A 24,577-nucleotide genomic window follows, 5' to 3' on the forward strand; every position below is an offset into this window, starting at 1 on the left:
GGAATAAAGGCACAGGATAAAAAAAAGCATTAACACCACTAATTTTTATCCTTCAAACCGCCTCTGTGCAATCTCTGAAGCTTCAGAGTCAGAGCCGAAATTTTGCCAAGAAGCGCTCACTCCGCAGCTGTGTTGCTCACCATACAATTTACCAATGTAGCAATATGTTCACAAAGCCTGTGTAGATCTCTCAGCTTTTCTTATTATTCCTCATAATCCATTGTTGCCATAGCAGTGCAACAAAATATCAGCAAGTACGGCAAGTAATGGTAATTGTCGGCAAATGTCTTAGAAAATCGACTTTTCATACAGGCTCTTTTTGTCTCCCTGTATTTTCATGCTCTGCTGGGTCAGATCTTCCGTTGCAGTCGTCTCCTGCGTTGTCCTCTCCCAGCACTGCTCCCCCTGGTCTCAGCAAGGCGTCTCAATCCTGCAGCCGCAGACGCGCTCACACACCCAGCTGTGAGCCCACAGCCCTCCGCACTCCACCCGGCTCCATTCGTGCTGCCTGCCTCCACAGCTAGCTCTGCAGCTCTCCAGCTCTCAATGCCATGCCGTGATTATCCGCAGAGCTATTCCACCCGGAGCCTGGGTCTACGCTCGGCAGCACGCACCTCGCCTCGTCCCAGCTCATTGCGCTTACGCGCACTGCAACAGTACAATGGCGGCTCTCAGCTCAGCGGCGTTCGCTCTGCTCCGGTCCCCGGTCAGAACCCAGTGCCACTTCCAAGTAAGTTTCTTGTTTTGTATTTGTATTTAATTTTCTCAGCTCAAAGTGCTCCGCATGATCCGCATACTCCATATTCCCGGGATAGAAAAGGTCCTGCTGCAACTCCGCGGCGGCCTCAGTCCGCCATCTTGTTCCTCCCCTTCTCGGCACAATCTCAGTGTGGTTGGTGGGACAATTCTATCACCCCTGTGTACAAATCCTTTAACCACAGATAACTCACTCCTAATTTTCTAAAACTATTTCAACTCTTTGGAAATAACAGATTTCTTGGGCCATTTGTTCCACCAAACCTTTAAACTGTTATAACACTACATCATTAGCGTATGTCATTTTCCACTCCTCTTCCCTCAAACTTGACACACCTTTATCATGAATTAAAGCAATCTGAAATTCATTCCATTCATTCTTATCACATTCCTGGATGTCCAATTAATAAAAATTCAGCTATTACATTTTTCCCTGTACATATTCTGTTCTATATAGGAAGAATCTGTTTTTCAATAGCAAAGAATTTCTTCTCCCCGAGATAAAGCATGAAGTGTATGTGACCATAGTTTCTTTGCCCTTAACATTTTTATGAGACAAACTCCCCTCCCACCCCCAATTCTTTGTTGCTTACATTAACACTGAGAATGTTCTCTAGATCTGGAGCAAAGCATTTCGAAACGGGAGCTTCAATAATAGTTTTTTTATGTCCTCAAACTCCTTTTTGCCCTCTTCAGTGCACAAAAATGTCATTTTGTCTTTCAAGAGTTGCCTTAAATTTGACACTTTTTTTGAAAACCCCTTCACAAATATTAAGTAAAATTCGACCAGACCAAAAATGACCATCTCATCCTTGCTCGTAGGATGTGGTGCATTTTGAATAGCTTTAACCAAAGTTGGTTTAGAAACTCCACTTTCTTCACATAAAACATATCCTAGATAGGTTACTGACTGCACAGCGCATTTGCATATAGACAGTTCCCTTATTAGCTAAGGTACTCAAAACATCCTCCTGCACCTTATCATGCTCCTGCCTATCTTTGCCAAAAATCAAAATGTCCTCTTGGAAATACCTTATATTTTTGAGTTTCCCAAACAACTGGTGCATAAGTCTCAAATACAGCCGCAGCCGATGCCAAACCGGACAACATTTTGTTAAACTGGAAAACACCCTGTCGGGGTGATTAAGGCGGTATATAGATCCCACTCTTCTTTTAACTGGATCTTAAAGTATGCTGCTTACAAATCAATTTAAGAGAAACATTTAGCATCTTTAACGAAGCTTAACGTCTCCGAAATTTTGGGAGGGGAGATTATCCACAACAATATTGCTATTCATATAATGCATGTCAATACATAACCTACTTAGTCTTGCAAATACAACAAGAAAAATCCATTCAGAGGGTTCAGTACGTGGGGAACAAAGTTTGTGTAGCAGAGAACAGGGGCAGGGGGTGGGGACCACAAGCCCCAGCAGACTGTACGGCAGGACGCGGTCACTGAGTACCCTGTAGATGCTCTACAAACCCCACTGCACGGGGAAGGAAGTCTGTGTAGCCCGGAACAGAGGGGCACCACAAGCCACAGCAGACTCTGCAGCAGGCCACCGCCGTTGTGCGCCCAGAGACGCTTTAGGAGTCCCATGGCTGCTCCCACTGCGCAGCATGCGTACGGGCGAAGATTGGGCTTAGATGGGCCCGTTTTAGCCATCCTAGGCTGTAAGAGACCGGGCTGGGTCATCCTCCTTGGTTCCCCAACCAGATATTTTTTTCTTTTCTTGCTCCCAAGGCACACATAGAAGATCAGTATGGGTAAAAGGAAAGATATACCCCAGAACAAGGCAAGCAATTTAACGCTGGATGGGTATATTAGGAAAGCTGCTAGGGTTTTTAACAAGGTGACAATGTGTAGAATACCTTCTCAGCTACCACTGCTACTGTAGCCTTGGTTAACTCTGATCTAGTCATTCCTAGGGTGCAACTTGCTAACTAGTCTATGGGCAATGCCTTAGCGGTCCAATTACCCCAGGGCACAAAGTCCATAGAGTGGAAGCAGTGCAGCAGACTTCAAGCGTAGAGAAATCCTGTGAGGAGGGTCCCCTGACCAAAAGAACAAGCACTGGCGTTGCCAATAGGTCTCGCAGTAGGAAAGTTGGAGCTATTACAATTGCAAATAACAATGCCTTTTATTTTTGTTTTCATTTTAAAAACATAAAGGGCTTTGTCATGTACAAAACCAATAGCTCCAACTTTCCTACTGTGAGACCTATTGTGCACTGCACAGTGTGGGTGAAAGTGGCGCTGCATGTGTGAGTGGGTGTGAGTGGGTGAGAGTGGCGTTGCGTGGGTGAGAGTGGCGCTGCGTGGGTGAGAGTGGCGCTGCGTGGGTGTGAGGGGCGCTGCGTGGGTGTGAGGGGCGCTGCGTGGGTGTGAGGGGCGCTGCGTGGGTGTGAGGGGCGCTGCGTGGGTGTGAGGGGCGCTGCGTGGGTGTGAGGGGCGCTGCGTGGGTGTGAGGGGCGCTGCGTGGGTGTGAGGGGCGCTGCGTGGGTGTGAGGGGCGCTGCGTGGATCTGAGGGGCGCTGCGTGGGTGTGAGGGGCGCTGCGTGGGTGTGAGGGGCGCTGCGTGGGTGTGAGGGGCGCTGCGTGGGTGTGAGTGGCGCTGCGTGGGTGTGAGTGGCGCGGTGTGAGTGGCGCCGCGTGGGTGTGAGTGGCGCCGCGTGGGTGTGAGTGGCGCCGCGTGGGTGTGAGTGGCGCCGCGTGGGTGTGAGTGGCGCCGCGTGGGTGTGAGTGGCGCCGCGTGGGTGTGAGTGGCGCCGCGTGGGTGTGAGTGGCGCCGCGTGGGTGTGAGTGGCGCCGCGTGGGTGTGAGTGGCGCCGCGTGGGTGTGAGTGGCGCCGCGTGGGTGAGTGGCGCCGCGTGGGTGAGTGGCGCCGCGTGGGTGAGTGGCGCCGCGTGGGTGAGTGGCGCCGCGTGGGTGAGTGGCGCCGCGTGGGTGAGTGGCGCTGCGTGTGTGAGAGGCGCCGCGTGTGTGAGTGGCGCTGCGTGTGTGAGTGGCGTTGCTTGGGTGAGCGTGGGCTTGCGTGGGTGTGAGTGGCGTTGAGTGTCTGAAAGTGGTGCTGTGTGGGTGAAAGTGGCACTGCGTGGGTGTGAGTGGCTTTGCGTGAGTGAGTGGCGTTGCGTGGGTGAGTGTGGTGTTGCGTGGATGATAGTGGGCTTGCCTGGGTGTGAGTGGCGTTGCGTGTCTGTAAGTGTTGCTGTGTGGGTGAAAGTGGCACAGAGCCTTTGATGTGGCCTGGCGCAGGAGAAATGCTGCTGCTGCTAATTAAATATAAAAAGTGTTTAGGGACTCACGGCTGCCGAGAGTAACAAGGCAGTGCTGGGAGGGGGGCTGCACACCAACTGAAGTGCTCTGGTTGCACGGCCTGCGGCCGGCCGTGTGAAGTGATAAGCCTTTGAAGTACACAGGCATGCTGTGACGGAGGTGTGAGAGGTCTGGCAGGGAACAGATGGCCTGGCTGTGAAGCAGGGGGCGGGGCAGCGCTAGGGAAGCCTGTGGGAGGGTGATTGATGCCTTTGATGTGGGGAGGGAGGAGAGCCTTTTGCGAGCCTGCAGGAGAAATGCTGCCGATGCGCGTGCATGTTTAATCACGTGATTCACGTGAACTTAAAGAAAACCGCGGCTGAAAGCCCGTGGTTTGAAGAGGATTTTGCCGACTTGAATTCTCCCCATTTCCCATTCCTGCGGAATGGTAAAGGCGAGACCTAAAAAGGGATAATGGGCCCAAAGTAAAAGAACCTGGACTTGGTGCTAAGCCAGAGGGAGCAGTAGGTCATTGTTTATCTAGGGATTTTATTAGATCTATCCAAGACATTGTGACAATTGCACATACCAATCTGCTAGAGACCATTAAGCAAATGTTGAATTAGATAATCTTGTCTGTTAACAAGCGTTTAAACTTTATTGAAAAAAATATTTGTAATATAAGATCTGAAAGGGTTAATAATGGACCAACTTCTCACGATAATTCCCAGTTAGTTTGTGCTTCTGCAAACCTTTTAGCTCCAAACTCTGCGGTAAGTTGTAGTACCACTTTGTCTACCAATATTGTGATACCTTCTACTTCTGTCCCTGAATTTTCTTCTATGACATCTATGCACATGGGAAGGCAACCACGGACCCCAATATTGGCTCCAGTAACAAAGGTGAAACAGACTTACTGCGACCCTGTAACAACTAATCTATCCCCAGCCTGCTGCCCTTACGTAGCAGTAGTGGTTAATGTAGCATTGTTGAACCCAGGCGAGAATTGATCTTCTGAATTCCTAAAGAATAAAGTTGTGAATTGGCTCGATAAGAATCATGTTTTACCAGGAAAGTGGGGTGGGTAGGGCCTTTATGGAAGACCTTAAAAGATGATTGTATTATCATTAGCTTAAAACACCCAGACCTCGTAGGAGTAATCCTAGCAAGGTCTATGCCTAATTCCCACTTCTCCAGTAATACTGAATTACTTCCATTGGGTTTCTTCTATCGCCATTCACGTCATGTAGCAACAGGGCCTAATGACATAATGAATAGCTACCAGGTGGACAGAGGTTTACCAGATTCTTCCACCACTAGCCACATCTAACAGGTTCCAAGCAGTGGCTTCACTACATGACAACGACTGACTTGAAAAAGGTATGGTAGGGAGAGGTATGACATAAGAGCTGAATTTAACAAGATCGAGACGGTGGCCGGGCTGCTGGAACCCAATACAATCTGTCTAAATGACTTGGAGGATATCACTGGGGTAAAGTACCTATGTCCCAGTCCAGCCACAGATGTTGAACCCTGTGGTTCCAATGTCCCATCTTGTCTCGAAAGTCCAATGGTTAGCACTAATAAGGGATCTGAGGATTGTTATTTATTTGCTACTTCAAATCTATGTGGGCTGCAGAACACGGTGGACAAGTTAAAATGGTCTACTGTTACAAGTGGGCAGAATAATATAGGACGCCAAGAAACTTGGTTTGTGACTCCATTACATGTCGAGGGGTCTCGTCCCATTTTTGGATTCTATTACTTCCTCTATAGGAAGGGCAAAAGGAGGTTTACAATTCCCAATAACTTCCCTGTAATGGTTACATGATCATCAGCTGGACCGCATACCCAGATGCTCTGGTTAACTACTAAAAGGGGACCTGAAGTGGTATTGGTCAATTTTTAAAGCAACATTTTGGGCTCTACCCGTAGCTCTTTTGCCCGTACTTTAGATGCTGCCCTGGAAGCTTTTATACGTCCAAGTATTTCCGATTTTATTGTAATTTGGGCAGGAGAGTTTAACATCCAGTGTTGCTCTTTACCTGCATCACATATTTGTGGATATTCAAACTGGAATGGAGATAATTTGTTGCATTTCTGTCATAATGATTATGACAATACGTTGAATTTACTCATTTTTAAACATGATCTCCTTCTGCTTGAGAGCGAAAGTGGTTGGAATGAGGTACGGATCCCCTCTTTTACTGGTAGCAGTCTATGGCCGCTAGAAACAAATTTGGTTCCCCCTTGTGTTATTACATCTATACTTAGCAACCATAACCCAAATGTAATACCTCTCTCGTTCTGGGGCCATAAAGGAGTAGATCCAATAACAGCTACTTACATCCTTTCAGTTAGGTTAACTGGGACCAGAATTAAATAGGCGGGAGTTGACCATAACAGGTTTTTAGAGGAAATTATAAGGAGAAACCCAACAGAGATTAGCTATTGCCTGGGGGAGGTTGTAATCCAGGGACATATGCTAAAATAGTTTTTAAAGCATTCTCGGTTGTGCGAATATCCTCCTGACAAGAAACCCTAGACATGCACCGGCTAAACGTGGGGGGATGGTTTGTACTCAGACCACTCAACAACTGCGAGCGGCTTAACACTGCTCTCCTAGAGATACTGTGTTAATCAAGACTTTCCGCAATAATTATAAGCAGGTACCTGCTTAGAGGAAAAGGTTTTTACAATAAGAGGCATGGTCCAACTTGAGACGAGCTGCAGAGACAAGAGATAGTAAGTACGCTTTTTTGGGATACGATTAAGCCACTTGTTAAATCTTATAAGATCCCAGAGCTTAACTCTTTTGCAGCCTGTAATGCATGGGTGAGACATTTTTCAAAAAATTATAATGATAATTTAAAGGTGGGCAGAGAAATGGGGACTGAATGAACTTGTAGCTGGCATTCAATCCCACTTAATATTTCTATTGACAAAGTCATCTGCACTATAAATTCTAGTACTAATGGAAGGGCCCCTGGACCCGATGGGGTCCTAGATGTTTTTAAGGCATCCAAAGAACTATGGGGGCCTATTTAATTAGGGTATACAATGCAGCTGCCAAAAGTTCCCCAGTCAGGGTCCATGTCAATAATCATCCCCATTTTTCAAAAAAGGTAACAAATCAGATCCAAAATGCTCCAGGGCTGATCTCCAAAATTGATGAGTAGGTTTTTGTTATAGAGGCTGGAGAAATGGGCCCGGGAGAATTCTATTCTTTCCCCAGCCACATATGGGTTTGGGAGGGGCCTCGGGACAACAAAACAATGCGTTAATTTAGGCCTGGTAATAGGGAAATATATCAGGGCTAAGCCAGGGTCTTTATAACTTTGCTTTGTAGATATTAGCAGAGCATTCGACCAGGTCAATAATTCTATTCTGTGGTCAACCCTGACTAGCCAAGGTCCTCCCATGGTGATTGATTATTTCATGCCATGCTTTTTTGAGAATCTATCGATCAAAGTCAGTTATGGTCCACGAGGTGAATGTTCACTTGATTTTAGTGTAGGAAAAGGTATTCGACTGGTATCCGTACTTGTCCAATTACTGTTTTCCCTTTTTATCAATGGAGTCGACGAAGCCTTGCAGGTGCTTCAGGCAGATGTTCTCCTCATTTCTGTGCGCCCTATTTCGGTGGTGTTATACACCGATGGTGCCATATTAATATCTAGGACCCCCAATGGATTGTAGAAATTGATAGAAGCCTTCTGGGGTTTAGGAAATCTTAAAATATGCTTTTCAATAAATCAAAGACTTTCACAATGATATGTGGGAAACAACCAAATAAATGTAGGCACTTTTATATCGAAGGCTCCTTAATTAACAGAGTGGACACATTTTGCTATCTGGGGGTCCAGATCCCAAGAAAATGGATGCAACAGACTGCAAATGCTATAACTTAAAATGAGCAGGGATTGTGAGGGGATTTTTAATTTTTTTTTATCTAAACTGGGTCAGCGCCCTATTAAAGAAATTATTGAGATATATAAGGCTAAAGTATTACCTGCTCCCATATTTGGGGCTGGACTGTTGGGGTACACTTCTAGCAAATCCCTTCAAGTCGAAAACAATACCTTTTTAAAACGGCTACTCTGTCTGCCTGTTTCAGCCCCATCCTTGGTTGTGCATAAAGAGGTGGGGTTGTTTTATTTGTAGGATTTTCTTTAAATGAAACCATTGTCGCTCTTTGGCTCTCCATCTGGATGCAAGAAGAAACTTGTTTCCCAAACTGATTAACCTGAATTATTTTTTTATTGGATTATGCTTTTCGCATTCTCTGGCTGGCCTATTCAGTGTACACGTTTAAGTCGATGTTTAATTTGGCAGTGGGGGAGAAGCCATCCCAGGTATTAGCATTAACCAAGAATCAAATTAAGGTCGCTTTTTTTCTGCATAGGTCTGAAGCTAGACTTCGTGTAGAGTCAAAGAAAATAATGGTTGCCATGTATATGTACTTGGAGAAAAGGGAAGGATGTCAGGAGTATTTGATGTATGTTAAAAACAATCAACATCGGTATGCCCCAACTAGACTTAGATGTGGTATGGTGCATCATTTGGCTGCATTTCTGAAGATGAATACTTATAACTCTGACAAAACCCCGTTGTCCCTGTGATGGAATGAGTAAGCAGAGCACACAGCACTTAATTTTATTCTGTAAGTTTTATAAGGAGTTGCAATATCAATATTCGAAACATCTTTATATTATGCAGAATATAAGAAACTATAAAGATGCACTGAGTTTTCTGCTGGCACAAAATGCTCAATTTGCGTGTTTTAGTGTTGCCCTTTTTATTTTAAAAGCTATTTATTTAAGGATATGTATGTGCTAGATTCTGTCCAGGACTTATGATTGTATATGTTCGGTGAGGATTTTACTGTTTTATGAATTATACTGCTTGAATGGTTTTCTAATTGTATGTACCTTTATGGTAGTTTCTACTCGCCAAATAAAGTTCTTGAAATGAATATGTTCTACACCATTTACCATATTTTGCAAAAAAAATTCTACCTACTCCCTGAGTAATATTGGAATGTTTCTCATCTTATGCACCTTGGGACAGGCAACAGTTCTTAAAACAATGCAATGTTCAAGGTTCATTACCTTGCCAATTTTCCCACTGTAAACCCTGGGGAACCTTCTTAACAATTTAGTCCCAATAGATTCACTCTCATCCACTATCATAACAGGTTTAGGGTTACTGGGATTCAAAATAAAACGATAAAACGTAAATCACCCTGATTTGCCACCCTCACACTGAGGCACCTTTTTCGCATTGTATACTTTTCCACAAGGTTTCCTGTACTTAAACCTTAAAACCAAAAGGTCTGTAGTCTACCATATCTATTTTTCCCCTGAAATATCTGCTTCTAATAACTTGTCCCCCAACCTCTTAGCAAACTTAGTATTCTATACTTCCTCATTCACAATAGTATGCGGAGATCCCGAATCAGAGTACATCTGTACAGTTATGCCTCTGATGGTCAATAAATGTAAGGGTTTCCTTTAGTTGCTTCCTAGTCTTTCATTAATATTTAAAATGAATGACTACTTCGACCAAAAACATTGTTCAACATCATTGTTAATTTCTTTATTCAAATACTTTCTTGACTTTGCCCTCTTCATCGCTAAATCTTCCTTCATCTACATATTTTACTTTTCTTTTTCTTGCACACTTTGGCGAAGTGACCAATTACCTCACATGCCAAACATTTCTGTCTGGCAACAGGGCAACATTTACTTGAGGCTAAATGTGCTCCACTATGACAATGATAACACCTTAGGCCCTCCTTAGTAATAAGACTCATGCCTAATTTAATGCTCTCTTTAGTTTACTGAATACCTTGGCCTTACTTATTACCTCCTCTTGGGAATATTTTAACTGTGCTTTCAATAACTTAGCACTGCGGCTGGATAATTCCGCTTTCCTTACTATCGCAAATGTTTCCTTAAGGTCAGCATCTCCAATGATTCACAACCTGCCCTGAATGGCTGGATCACGAGTGTGCATAGCTACCTGATCTCTGAAGTCATTCTTGCAAATGTTCAAACTTGCACTCCCCAGTTACTTTCTTCAATGCGGCATCATATTCATCAATTGTCTCACTCCCTTCCGGATATATGGATATATAGATATATATATATATATATATATATATATATATAGATATATATAGATATATATCTATATATATATATGAAAGAATTCCGTCTGAAAGAAGGAAGCAGGACCCCAGGGGGACGGGTTGGAAAGACTTTAATGCAGCAGATTTCAAGCCGGTGGCGGCGAATGCATTTCGGACCAATTTCCTTCATCAGCGCCCTGCACCGGCTCCAACTGGCACAGAGTAAGTCTTGCTGTTGATTGAAAGTTCAAAATGAGTCCGCTCCTCCCTTTTAAAGCAATGTTGCTCACCTGTTGAAGTTTTTTCCTCATGTCTAGAAACTGCAACACCCATAATGCCTTGTGGTCGCACCATGGGTAAGTGGAAATAACGGGGAGGGGAGTAGTGAGTTCTAGTTGCGGTACCCAGAAATTCACAGGCTTGATGGTACCAAATGCCGATTTCTGCCACACCAGTCTTCCCTCGAGTCCCCTGTACCGTCACAGCCACCAGAGAAAAGAGTCAATTAGGCAGGGGTTCGAGTGCGTACTGCAAGTGACCCACGAGAGATAAATCTTTCAACTGCTGGCCTTATCTCCTTTCCCATGGGCGGGTTTCCAGGTATACTCCGTTTCCCGGAGAAGAAGGTTGCGCCGTGAGGCATGCCAGTTGTTGCCTGAACCCTGAATCGTGGCGGGGAGTCCTGAACTGCGCTGCTGGCCAACGCAGAAATTATGAGAAAGAATTCCGTCTGAAAGAAGGAAGCAGGACCCCAGGGGGACGGGTTGGAAAAACTTTAATGCAGCAGATTTCAAGCCGGTGGCGGCGAATGCATTTCGGACCAATTTCCTTCATCAGCGCCCTGCACCGGACCCAACTGGCACTGAGTAAGTCTTGCTGTTGATTGAAAGTTCAAAATGAGTCTGCTCCTCCCTTTTAAAGCAATGTTGCTCACCTGTTGCAGTCTTTTCTTCATGTCTAGAAACTGCAACACCCATAATGCCTTGTGGTCGCACCATGGGTAAGTGGAAATAACGGGGAGGGGAGTAGTGAGTTCTAGTTGCGGTACCCAGAAATTCACAGGCTCGATGGTACCAAATGCCGATTTCTGCCACAATAGTCTTCCCTCGAGTCCCCTATATATCTTACATTCCCAATACAAACATTTGGTGCAAAGTAGCTCTCACAATATTTCAAAGCTTCATCAAAAACATTTACATCGGGGCGTGGCCGAGCGAGAAGCGAGATGGCCGCTTAGTCTGCGAGCTCCGCTCGCCACGGCATGAATCCTTTCATTATCCTGCCTTCCCCTGCTTGCACAAGCTCGGGGCCGACCTGATGCGGCGTCGGAAGACTCGGAGATTGGCTGGCTGCAACTCCGGAGTTTGGACGTGTCCGGCAACCCTCCTTTTTGATCCTTTTCGCCCAGACCGAGACTGAGCCCGCCCGCTGTCCGAGGGGCCGGAGGTTGATGCCGGCTGCTGAGGTCACTCGAGGACGCGGCTCTGCAGGCCAGGACGCCCGTAGCTCGGAATTGCGGGAGGCAACATCGGAACTGCTCAGGCGGCCGTGATTGACGAGCGCTGCCCAGGATGCGGCCGCATGCACTGGAGATTCCGCACCATCGGCCAGTAAGACTGTTCCTTTGTTCTTGGGCTGCTTGTGTGGGCCGGCTGGACGGGCGGGGGTCGCCATTTTAGATCGGGTGTAACGCTGCAAGCACTCGTGGACTTGGGGCAGACCTGTGCTTCTTTCGTGGACCCCAGTGACACGGAGATCGGCAATCTTGTATGCGGCTGGCGGGTCTGTCCCTGGTGATGTGACCTCAGGCAGCACAGCGCGACCACTGCCTGCGCTTTCTATCAGGCGCCCACAGACAGAGTGACCTGCTTGAGGCCACCGCGAAATGGCGGTTCGCTTGTGACAGCTTAGTGTGGAGGCTGTCCGTTTGGTGGCTCTCTTACTAGCTCCTTGACCAGGTGAAACTGTGTGGGCTGCTGGCGCCGGTTGGGGAAGACGCTACACTGATTGCAAGAGAGTCTGTGCCGGCCGTGCGCGATGGAACCCACGGTTCGGGACCTTATTGTTGCCTTGGGCTCCCTCCACTTTGCCTGGGTAAGAGAAGTCAGGGAACTTGGTCGGAAACTGGACGCCATTCTTACCCCATCGACGGATGAGGGCTTCGACGGTCCGAGAGAGAGTGCTGCTGCTAGTGACTCCCCACTGGCAACGGATGCTACTGCCGTGTAACTACCGATGGTTCCGCGGGGGGCCCTGCCTAGTGTTGGGGACGAGTTAAAGTCGACCGACCGCGTGAATGCGGCGTTGGGGCCTGACACTGGAAAGCAGACAGATTGCCTTCTTGACACTGTTCCTTTGCCCATCCAATCCACGTTGCTTTTATTGTGTCGCGATTTGGGAGATTGGCCCGGAACCTTACTGTTGCGCCTACATGTCTGGAATTGCTGTCTTCTCGGCCCCCTGATGCTGGAGTCTCCCACGGAGTTGGTTCTGCCTTGTTTGCCTGGCTACTCTGACTGTCTGAGGTTGTACTGCACTGCTAACTATCAGTGGCCACGTATTGATGGCAGGGTCAAAATGGGCCAGGGGTGAACTCTTCTTCCTTGGTTTGCAGGACGGATGCCCGATCTACTATTGTGATGAAGACGCTTTTCTTATCTGTGATACGACGCCACTATTGCTTGTTGGTTTGTTGGTCTATTTGTGCTCGAACCTGAGCTACTTGGTGTGAGTGGGGGGAGGGCGGGGATTTGGTATTAGTGACTTTCCCCCGTTTCTTCCCTTTCATTGGGACACTTTTGGGGCGACGGGCACGTTAGTTGGGGGGTGGGCCATAGCCTCTTCGACGTGCAGGGTGGGGGGTTGGAGGGGTGGGGATCTTGGGTTTATCTATTCTTTGCTCTATGGCCTTCTCTTGCCTACGTCTTTCTTTCTAAATTTCGGGTTTTCGTTTTGAGGGCGACAGGCACGCTGCTAGGGGGGGGTAGGCCGTAGCCTCTGCAGGGGTGCAGGGTGGGGGGGTTGGGGGTTGGGGTTCTTGTTTTGTTTTCCCTTAGTTACTATGGGCCCTTTTTCTTCCTTTCTTTTCTCTTGCGTCTTCTTTCTTTTTCTTTCTTTCTCTTATTTCCTTTGGATCGATACGCTGGGTTAGTTGGATGCCTCTCGTTGTTCTCCGCTTCTTGCGGTCCTGTGGGAGGTACCAGGGTTGTTTTACGTACCGGGATGGGCGATGACTGGTGTGTTGCTTGCATGGCCCACGCTTACCCATTGATAGTCTTTAGCACCGATATTCCGAAAATGCTTGCTGTTCAACAGCTCTGTTGTATGTATTGCCCACCCGGTACTCCCTGCTAGACTGTGCGGCTTTTGATCCTTCATATTCTATAACTTTTAAAAATGAACCTTAATTCCTCCTGGTACTCAGTGGACGCTCTGGTTATAGTGTAACTTGACTTGCTTGCTATTTTTATCGGTGTGCTATTGAGTTACCGTAAATTTGCTAATGTGCTCTATATCGTAGCCGAGGCCGGCCAGGTGGTTGTAGGCCCGTAACTGTTTGCCGAAATTGCACAATAAAGGTTTTAAAAAAAAAAAAACATTTACATCCCCAACACGACACTTTGGTCACCTGTTCATAAACTTTTAACACTTCCGGTCCACTCACCACTCGTACCGCGCATTGCCCAATACAAATTTCGCCCTCCGGGTTTAAGTATTTAGGTATTTATGTTTCGCGTGATCCAGCGGTCAGGTATCAGCGCAACCTGCTCCCCCCGCTTCTTCGCTTAAAAGCGGACGTGAAAGCTTGGAGCAGACTGCCGCTGTCCATGGTGGGCAGAGCAGCTTTATTTAAAATGATGTCCCTCCCCAGATTTTTGTATGTGCTTCAAAACACTCTGGATTTAGTGCCTTCCAGCTACTTCCATGAGATTGGTGCCTCCAAAGAAAATTGCTGTGGGCCGGACGTCCCCGGATTGCCTTAGCTAAGCTTACACTGCCGTGGTACGATGGCGGTATAGCGTTACCTGATATCAGACGTTATTACTGGGCCTCACAACTAAGCTCAATCAATCATGCGATGTATGGCCCAGCTTCTAACCCGGCTTTTGCTATGGACAAATGGTTGCTGCCGGGCGGGGGCTACAACAGGGCGCTTTATTCTAAACGGTCGGATGCAGCGTTGACAGGGCCCACCAAGGTGGCGTGCGGGTCTGGTACAACGCTAATGCTGCTATGGGCTGGTCGGACACTCTCACTCGAGCGACCCCACTCTATGCTGCCGAGAGGTTAGGCAATTTGTGGATTACCAAGGGTTTCGACAGATGGGACCTCATTGGTATTAGTAGGGTGGGGGACCTTTGGCGGAAGGACAAGATGAAGTCTTTTGAGGAGCTGAAACTTGAATACAAACTTAGCGATAGAGAATACTTTCGGTACCTGCAGGTCCGACACGCCCTTTCCTCTGTTTTTCCGACCGGCGCGCTCGTTCCAGAATCCTCACCCCTGGAAGACAGAGTACTCGATGGCCATGTCCCGGACAGTACGATCTCCCTTATATATAAAAAACGGATAAATGACCGCGCGGATCTTCTTTTACAGCTCCGTACGGCCTGGACCAGCGATGGACTGGAACTTGATGATGAGGACTGGCAGGCAGCGATATCCTCTCCGAAGGAGGTGGCAATTCCGGCCCGTCTGAGATTGGTGCAGTTGAAAATTCTACACCGAGTGTACATGACGGGTCCTCGCTTGTTACGTATGGGATATGCTTCGGATGGTTTGTGTAAGAGCGGGTGTGGAAAGGTGGGTACATTCCTTCATATTTTATGGGAGTGTCCGACGGTGGTGTCTTTTTGTAATCGTGTGCATGGTGTTATGGAAGAAGTGACGGGGGTCTCGCTTTTGCCTGAGGCCGAAGGTGTCTACTGAATGTGTGGGAGCCCAATGATTATAATATAGCCCAGACGCAGTGGCACACATTGGGTAATATGGTCGCCAAGCGTGACATTGCGCGATTATGGGGATCGTCAAAGGCACCAAGTTTGTCGGCCTGGTCTAGAAACATGGACTGGTGCGTGTTTCGTGAAAAAACAGTCTACATTGCCCGGGGCAGGCCCAGAAAGTGGGGGAGGGTGTGGAATCAGTGGAATCAATATTGTGGTGAAATTTGTACTCCCCCCTTTTGTGCCTCCACCGGAGGGGTTGCACCCCCCTTAGCGTGATGTTCCTTCTATTCTGGATTATTGTTCAAATATTGCTGGCTTGCTCTCTCTCCCCTTTCCCCCTCCCGTACGCTCTTCCTATAACTTTCAGCTTCACTTGTTACTACGTGACAGTTGTAATGTGGTGCTCCCTCCCCAGAAGGATTACTTGTGTACCAGCCTTGCATTCAGCCTCAGCAGTTGTTTTTTCTTTCAATTTATGATTTGTTGGCTTTCAAAAAACACCAAAAAAAAAGACCTCAAAGACCTCATTTCTCCTGTGATACAATGTATGGCTATGACATGTTTGTTTAATTGCCGCCGGGCCCTAGGGTTGTCGGCTGAAGTGCTGTGTAACTCATTCATTTCTGATACTTGAAACTGTTGACAGCTGACCCTATGTGGCTGTATGATTGCTGATGTATAACCATGTTTATCAATAAAGGTTAAAAAAAAAAAATAAACACTTCCAGTCCACTGAATGTAAGAAAATCCTTTTTTTGCATTCCAGAAGCATTTTACCCTCTTCTTCAATTGTTTCTAGCACATTGACAAAATAAGCTTTCCATTCATCCCGTTTCATGCACGGATGTCCTCCTGAAGGCCAAAATGCTTGTGAGGGTAGGAGCGAATAATTTTGTGTTCAAATGTTGTTAACATTCAAATGCAACTGCCACTACACTCACAGGATACACAGTGTCCACTCTTCACCACTAGTAATGGGACTAGTTCAACGAATCCTGACATAATTGCCCCTACAACAGGATGAAGTGTCCATTCTTCACCCCTGGCAGTGAGATTAGTTTACTGATCCCCGTTTGCAATTTCCCCCCCAAACAGCAATAAACGATGAAAGGGGCATCATAATGTTACTAGTTACTTGAGGTACTGCCCAAAACTGCTCGTCTCGAAGTACTAACCATATATACCAACTATGTAAATAACATTGCTTAAATCGTCAGTCATACTTCCTGAGGAAAATACCCGACAAGATTCATTCAAAATGGCGGCACACTGATCACGTAGCATGACCTTGCCCCTTGACCTTGTTCTGAAACATGCAGTTCGCGCTGTGTTCAAATGCTGTGTTACAAAGCGTGATGATGTGGCTGCATCCTTCTAGCCCTAACGTAGATCCAGATTGTTTGCAGTGCGTAAAAGACTTTGTGCAGTGTAAAACATCTGAAGAATGCAGTTTCGGAAAATGCACTCAACCGCGACCAACTGCCATGAAGAACTGACAGTGGTAAGGCAATGTATATTTGATTAAGCATACACTTCCTCACAAGTGCGTTTACCAGATACCGGCCACAGGTTTCATAGCTGCCAAGTACCATAATGTACAATTACAGTTCGTATGCAAAATCCACAGGAAAGAATATTTTCGTCCTTTTTCTCGTAACAGTACCATCATTTTTTTTACGTGGGTTCTCTGGTGTTCCAGCCAACTCGTCACCAAATTGTAACAGAGTCCACACGTGGAAGTATAATTTAAGATGCTTTATTCCGGTTGGAACACCAAATATAACTGAAGCAGTAAAGTCTGCATCTTGCCTTGATCCTCCCTTCAATCAATGCCTCCCTAAAGTTCCACGACGCACAGGGATTTAGAGCATCATGAGGTGCGCGCTCCAAGGAATGTCACAAACTGATATATACTGATATAATATAAACGAAAACAATATATATTTCAAAAGAAAACATAAGCAAATTCATTTCGGAAACATAAAATGGTGACATCCCAAAACAATACTCTATAGTAATTTAGTTGATCTTTAGCATGAAAAAGATATCCTGTAAGAAACATTTTATTAAGTACGTTATTCTCTTGGCAATCACATTCTAGTGACTAAAACCTATTCTATATTCAGCGATTTCATTTAGTCCAACAGCTGGGAGGCCACTCCTTTTCCGTGCAAACTGCCTTGCTGTGGAAATTGTACTCATTGCCCTCCAGCGGAGTGAGAAGATCTGTCAGCAAAGCCAAAAAACCTGCCCATTTCTTCAATTATTTTACTGAGAGGTCAGTCCGGGTTTGGTCCCTTCCCCTATTTTGCAGCCATGAAAATGAATGCTCGATAACAATAGCATAACATCATTTGCATCAAGCTATAATGTCAGAATCAAAATAGACTTCTAGCCTGTGACTATAGAGACACATTACAAACAACTGCATAAAATGAACCCAAAATAAATACCAGTGGAAACAGATCAATCTAAGAATTTCCTTCAATCTAAAATAAAATATAGCATCCTTGCTGAGAAGTGTGGTCACTGAGTAAGAAACTACAACAGTCATATCTAAAAATGCTGGTAATATCCCTTTAAAAGCACAGGATCTTACTGAAAAGTGGCAGTGCTGGTACATAAAATGTAGAGCAACCCAGTTTACAAGCAAGCCTTGTCAAAACTTAATTTGCACGGGTGGGAATTTGTGTAATTTTTGGAATTTCATGTTATGCTTGTTAAGAAATTCCCCAAATTATGCCATTCTGCCAATTTAAGTAATTACGCACCGTTCTCTATAAACTTTTATTACAAAATATGGCATCTGTGGTAACAATTTACCACAAACGCACAATAACGAACATAACGAGAGCAGCTGTTTGTGGTGCTTTCGTTTGTTTGCACTATTTTTTTTGCGCCAAGTGTATTCTTGTGTCAACAATTGACACGAGGATCAGTTTTGAGATAAAATCTAGTGCGAAATGACAGATTTGCAGCTGGTATAATTATACAACTTTGCCTAAATTTCACATAAATATGACAAAAAAAAACAAATAACGCAAATTTGACGTACCCCTGCTTACAAGAACTTACTACTTTTCAAACAGTCCACCAGTGAAAGGTAGGTTCTAAACTTAAAGTTATTCTATCAAGGATATTCTACGCATATGTAACTATAAAACTATATAGACAACAGATCTTCATAGTCAAATGCACGAAAGCATTTACTACTAAAAAAAAAACAACAACAAAAAAACAACCTTTGGCCTCATCAATGCGTATTTTAAATGCTCGGGTCCCCAAGGAGAACTCTACCTCCGAAATACCCTACGAACAGTCCACACTGTTCCAGCAGTTCTGTTTTTCTGGTAGGCCTCCATTAAGCCAGATTAAAGGCAGCACTGTTGAGGTACGTAAGCTCCCCAGTGGTATAAAAGGATAGGGATAAATGTACACCTAAATGCGGCCAGACATTCAGTTGCCATGCAGACTGTATTCTTTTCATGGGCTGGCGATGATCCTGCATTAATTGAAGGACTCCTACCACAAGCTACAAAAAAGTGGTTTGGAAAAACACAAAATATTTGCAAAACACTGAAGCAGTCCAGATGGCAACATCGTATCGCCTGCAGCAACCCGGTTGGCATAGCTCATACGTAGAATTTGAAGAGAAGACTACAAACTTTCCAGTTAAGGCAAGTAACAATGGGGTAAACAGAAATTGCAAGGTCTTAGGCCGCTGTGGGAAGACCATTTAAATAACTGGTTGTTGGAATGTTGTGTTTCAAGTGCACATAAAGACATGCTGTGATTTTGGCCTGACGGTCTGGCAGCAGCGTCTTAAACAAAGCGTTAACTATACCCAATAAGTTGGTAGGGCGAAAACATATTTATTGATGCCATATGCTGGCAAAGAAATTACCACTATGTGTTTTCATTTATTAAATGTTTATTATTACCCTGCACTACGACGCTCATAGCAATATATATACACAACAGGGAACAATTAGTAAATAACAAACCTGACATGTCAAAATAAAAGTAAGGCTCATCAAAAATATACTCTGAATACCTAAAAGTAGCATCTATGCAAGCCACACAAGAAACGTGTGGAAAAAATTGTAAACAACAAACCGTAAGAAGACTAAGAATACTGGGAAAAAACATAAGGTCATGCGTAAATGGATCAAATAACGGAGGTTATTTTGAGTGTACCATTGTGAGACCATATGAGTTGAGACCCAAATCTTTGGACTAAATCAAAGACCTATGTACACACACAAATAAAGAAAAATTCAAGACTATATTAGAAAGATATATATATATATATATATATATATATATATATATATATATATATATATATATATATATATATATATATAGTTACGGGTGCTCCAATCACATGGGTAACTAGCGGGCGCAGTGCTCAACTGATAGTTCCGTGTAAAAAGTCATAAAGTAACAAGGGAACATGATAACAACAACAACCATCCAATGGCTTCCACATCTTAATGAGTCAGTGGTTAAGTAGGGAATTGCCCTAAACCAATGGACTCCTTAACGTTTAGGTTGCAGGTCGAATTGGTTTTATAGGTCGACGTTTCAACACCAGTAGGATATTTAAGGTGTCATCATCAGGACGAGAACATGCTAGCAACCTTGTTGAGACAAGAATGTGAAACCTAAATGGAAGTGGGTGGTTGGTTTGAGGACTGCTAAAAATCAGCAGATGCATACCTCAAAGAAATGAGGAACTGTAGATCGGAAAACTTGATTTAAGTAATCTTCCGATCATGTGAAGTAAAAACTCTGTGGCATCTAAAATAATCAGTATAAAGGCTGTGTAAGATCGTGCGAGAACCCAAAATGCCTAATAATGCATCATACTAAGAATTAAATAACAGTTGTAGCTTGAAGTGCGTGAGTAAAGTAGCAGGCTGGAAAAATGCGCTTCTGAAGAAATACATTGCATCTGGAAAGCAACTCTGGTTCTGCAAGGAATACCTTCAAGATAGAGGTCTAAAAATCTTTCATTAATGATTGGTAAGAGCCGTATGCTTAAAACTCGGGGACAAAGAGGTTGTACATCCCTGATGAAGTATATGTACGCACCATGGCACAAGTCTGTTTTCCATAACTCTGTGTAAGAAGATGTGTTTACGTTGCAGAAATTCTGAATGCATATAGTTTAGGAAATAATTAAGGTGAGTTTTTTTTCTACATTCATGGGGTAAGAATTGAATGAAACATCCGTATTTCAAATGACCCTCTACTCCAAATCCTGAACAGCAGCATATAATGGTACATTATCCCATATTTTCGACGCCAGTCATGCTGGACTTATTCAAGAGTCAGATAAGTGTAGAAAATACACTGCAATTGTCCAGAAATATCCACAAACCAATGACTGACAGTGTTCACGCATTTGAGATTTATTTTTCTAACCACTAAAATATCATTTTCAAGAAAGAAAACTAGGTATTGCACTAAGCTCACAGAGACAAAGAAGCCATTCATGTTACAATAAAAAGGGAAAAACTAGAACGGTAGATAACAAATTCCAGCGAAAATCTAAGGACAAACCAAACAGCCAACTTTCAGTTAAACTGAATGACCCTATTTCTCTTAACAATCACTTGTAACAGAAAGCTTCACATGCAGGCAAAATATATGGGTCTTCTCAGTTGAAATCATCTGCTTCTGGCGCCATCAAACACCACCTTAAGTAATACATGGTTGGACATCGGTCAGACATCAAATACGGCAATAATGTGCTAAATACCACTCTAGATCAACGCATTTGTTTGCCACAAACCAGCATTCATCAGAACGGAAGGGGAGAGCTTGAACAGTGTGAAGACATAACCATTAAAAACACAGTTCATAAATTAGAAAAAATAAACACAGTTCTTACCGGTAGGTCAGTGAAAGCGATTCCTGCAATGAAGGGGAAAAAAAGTGTTAATGAGCAGATCCGTTTTTCACTAAGTACACAAGCATTACAGTAAGCAGCATTCACGGACTTCTGTACCCTAATTGGATTTATATAAAGACTACAAGCTTTAGCTTTCCAACATCTTTATTTACAAAGGACACTGCAGGAAGTGCAAATAACATTGAAAAGTAGAAAGTAAATCCCAATGAGGGTATGCAAATAAATATCCACTTTGACTGCTTTTCTCAGCATGCCAATCATAGTTTCTTTGCTGCTGGCTGCAGCTGTGAGTTAAGCACGAATCAATGTTCTCATATAAAACAATTTCTACGTTTATTTGTTGGATTGGTCTAATACTTCTATCTTAAGTTATTAGATCCTTCCAGCTCAACTAACTATTTTTATGCCACACAAACGCCCACCAGACAAGGACACGATGTTTAGGGTTTTAGAAATCTGATGTACAACTGCGTTTTCTCCAAAGGAGATACACTTCTTCCTTTCTAAAAACAAGCATTTGCAATGCAATAGGTCTTGCATTTGCGAAACTCTTGTAAATGCGAGACCTATTGCATTTCAGACATCCTCTCCATAGCGAGAACTCGCCAAAGGCTGGCATGCCATTGCATGATCGCTGGAGTTCTGTGTTTTTCCAAGCCGCCACGATAGCCATCTTCGAGGCACATAGGAATGTCGCAGGGTGTCTGTCTCATGAGGGCCCTCCCTTAATCCTATGAGAACAAACCCTATAGTGTCCATGTTCAGGTAGCCCAGTAAATCTTTAAGTTGGTGCAATATTTCCTTCCATAAGATTCTGATATGTGGGCAATCCCACCAGATATGGTAAAAATCTCCCACAACCACATCCCCTCCCAGCATAAGTCAGAGGTGGTAAAACTTTTGTTTAGTTTAGTATGGCATAAATACCAGTCAAATAGTATTTTATAGTGGGAACAATTATATTTCTCAATTTCTTTTCCATTGGTTGCGCCATTTTGCATCAGGAATGGTGGTCCTCAGAATGTGCTCCCAGAATGTTATGTATAGTGGCTTCAAGGAACTAAGTGTAGTGATTAGCAAGGAGTAAAGGAGGGAGATGGTCCCTCTGGAGCTACCCGCCCAGCGAGTGAAATGGTTTAATGGGGATTAGGTCTCTGGTGGCTGCGAGTCGAACTTCAGGTTGTAGTGCCCAATGGCTCAGCAGTGTGTAATGGTAGTATTCTACGGGGGGCAAGATTAATATTTCTTTGACAGTCGTCAAACGTCAGGATATCCCAATTGTGAAAAAGATCCAATAATGTAAGGCAGCCCCCTTCCCTCCAGGCGTCGAAGGGACTATGCGTGAGAGCTGAAGTGAATGCTCAATTGTAGTGTAATGGTGTGTAAGGTGAGGGAAATGTAGTCCACCTTGGTGTTTAATCACCTTGTTCCATATTTTTAACGGTGTTCTGTTTGTTGTGCTAAGTTGAGCGCTGGGGGGCAGGTTTGTTTTCGACTTCCAGAGCACACACAAAACCACACTTCTCACTGTTGAGGTGGAGCCAGCGTTTATTTGAATCACGAAGGGACCATTCCGGGAAAACACATACTTGTGCAGCCTTGTAGTAGAGAGAGTGAAATCTGGGAGTGCAAGGCCGTCAGACTCCTTTGTTCATTCTGAAAAGGTGGACTGAATTAGGGATTATGACGCCTCGGGAAAATCCACATTAATATGTTCCCTAGCTGGTCAGCGGTGCTGCACGGTAAAAAGAGACACCTATCTCCCTAAAGTGTGGCCTAGTCCAACAAAGCAGCACAAAGTCCACAGCACAAACCCAAAACACACTTGTGGAGTATATCAGTACACAGTGGACAATAAATCAAGTTTGTTGCGTTCCTCTTTTCTTTATTCTTTTCCTCTAGAGCGCTGTATTAGATTCTCAGCCACCCGGCATGTGTTTCGTCGCCATGTGGGAAAATATTCGTACTGGAGGATGCTGAGGGTTACACCGAGGGACAGACGGCGGAATCCTTTCTTCGGAAATACTGGCTTGGATACTTGTTGGAAGCTGTGCGTTTCTGGTACCAGAGGACGCTGGGAGAGACACACAGGGATGGGCGACTGTTTCCCTTCTCCGAAACGGGCCAATGTCCATATCCAATATCTCGGGACACTGCTGAAACGAGGCCTATTTCCATAAAAGCCCTCATTTATTTAACTGTGCACTTCACTTCACGAAACGCGTGGAAGCACGGGGAACAACATATATGGTTTATCTAGATATCTTTTGGGATGGAATTTATCTAGATATCTTTTGGGATGGAATTATCACCAAATGTAAACCTTGAGAAAGTCGCTGGAACATTTTCCCACGTGGTGACTGAACGCGTGTTGGTTGGTTAGGAATCTAATACAACGCTCAAGAGGAAAAAGAATAAAGAGAAGAGGAACCCAACAAAATTGCTTTATTGTCAACTGTGTACTGATATACTCAACAAGTGTATTTTGGGCGTGTGCGGAGAACTGTGTATGCGCCAGACTCCTTTGGCAGTCATAATATCTTGAATGGAAGCCGAGTTCTAGTATTCTGCAAGAGGAAGCGTGTAATCACAGTATGCAGTGATGGGCAGAAGTCTCTGTCTAGATCTATAGGGAGGCACTGCAAAAGATATAGCAACATAGGAAGCACGGGCATTTGTACAGCCTGTATCCTCCCCAACCAAGAAAGATATATTGGAGCCCACCTTTTTAGATCCATCTTTAGTTGCGATAGGAGGGGCAGGAAGTTTGCTCGATAGAGATCGGCAATGATTGGTGTTATCTTAATGCCCAAGTAGGTGATGTCCTTTTTGGCCCTGAGGAATGGTGTCATGAGCGCTAGTGTGTCTAGGTCCACGGTTGTCATGTCACATTAAGTATGTAAGATTTAATCAAATTAACTTTGAAGACCCGGTACGTCCTCTATACTCCGCAGCTTCCCATGGAGTGCTACTAATGAGGGCTCCAAATTAGTACGTGTTAAAAGCACATCATCAGCAAATAGTCAAATCTTATGTTCCACTGAGACAAACAATATCCTCTGGATTTTGGATGCAGCTCTAATATGTGCCGAAAAAGGCTCTATACTGAGAGCAAATAATAGCGGGCACAAAAGGCATCCCTGTCGTGTCCCACGCTCCAACTGAAAGCGTTCGGACCCCACCACATTCATCAGAACCCAAACTTTAGGTGCTGCATAGTTGGCATATATCATTGTTATAAATTGGTCACAAAAGCATTTTGAAGTTTTTATTAAAATGGGCTGTGAGGCCATCCGGCCCGGTGATTTGGGGAGTCTAGGTTGCAATTGCCAACCGCAGTTCATCTTCACTAATGGGCTCTCCGAGAATTTTATTTTGTAAAGGGGACACTTGGGGAAAGCTGCAAAGAATCAAGGTAAGATGATTGGAGACAAATATTCTTATGTTAAACAATGTATAATTCTTTATAAAAATTGACCAAATATGTGGGCCTTCTCCATGTCTGAGCTCGTAAAGTTCGCCTAATGTCCCCTATGTAGTACTGTTATCTTTCGACCCAGAGCG

The 24,577-nt window shown here is 44.6% G+C and overlaps 1 protein-coding gene across 4 annotated transcripts in view; it reads right to left on the reverse strand.

Moving 5' to 3' along the window:
- The window catches only part of RANBP9 (RAN binding protein 9), a 467,999-nt gene that overhangs the window by 149,178 nt on the left and 294,244 nt on the right, over nucleotides 1–24,577 (reverse strand). For all 4 annotated transcript variants that reach the window (XM_086950773.1, XM_086950776.1, XM_086950775.1 and 1 more), the window contains one exon: nucleotides 20,993–21,015. In XM_086950773.1, the coding sequence (XP_086806899.1) occupies nucleotides 20,993–21,015 (23 nt within the window). The remainder of the gene's footprint in view (nucleotides 1–20,992; nucleotides 21,016–24,577) is intronic.

Source organism: Lissotriton vulgaris, unplaced genomic scaffold (assembly GCF_964263255.1).
Source record: "Lissotriton vulgaris unplaced genomic scaffold, aLisVul1.2 SCAFFOLD_1218, whole genome shotgun sequence".
In the NCBI taxonomy this organism is placed as follows: Eukaryota; Metazoa; Chordata; class Amphibia; order Caudata; family Salamandridae; genus Lissotriton; species Lissotriton vulgaris.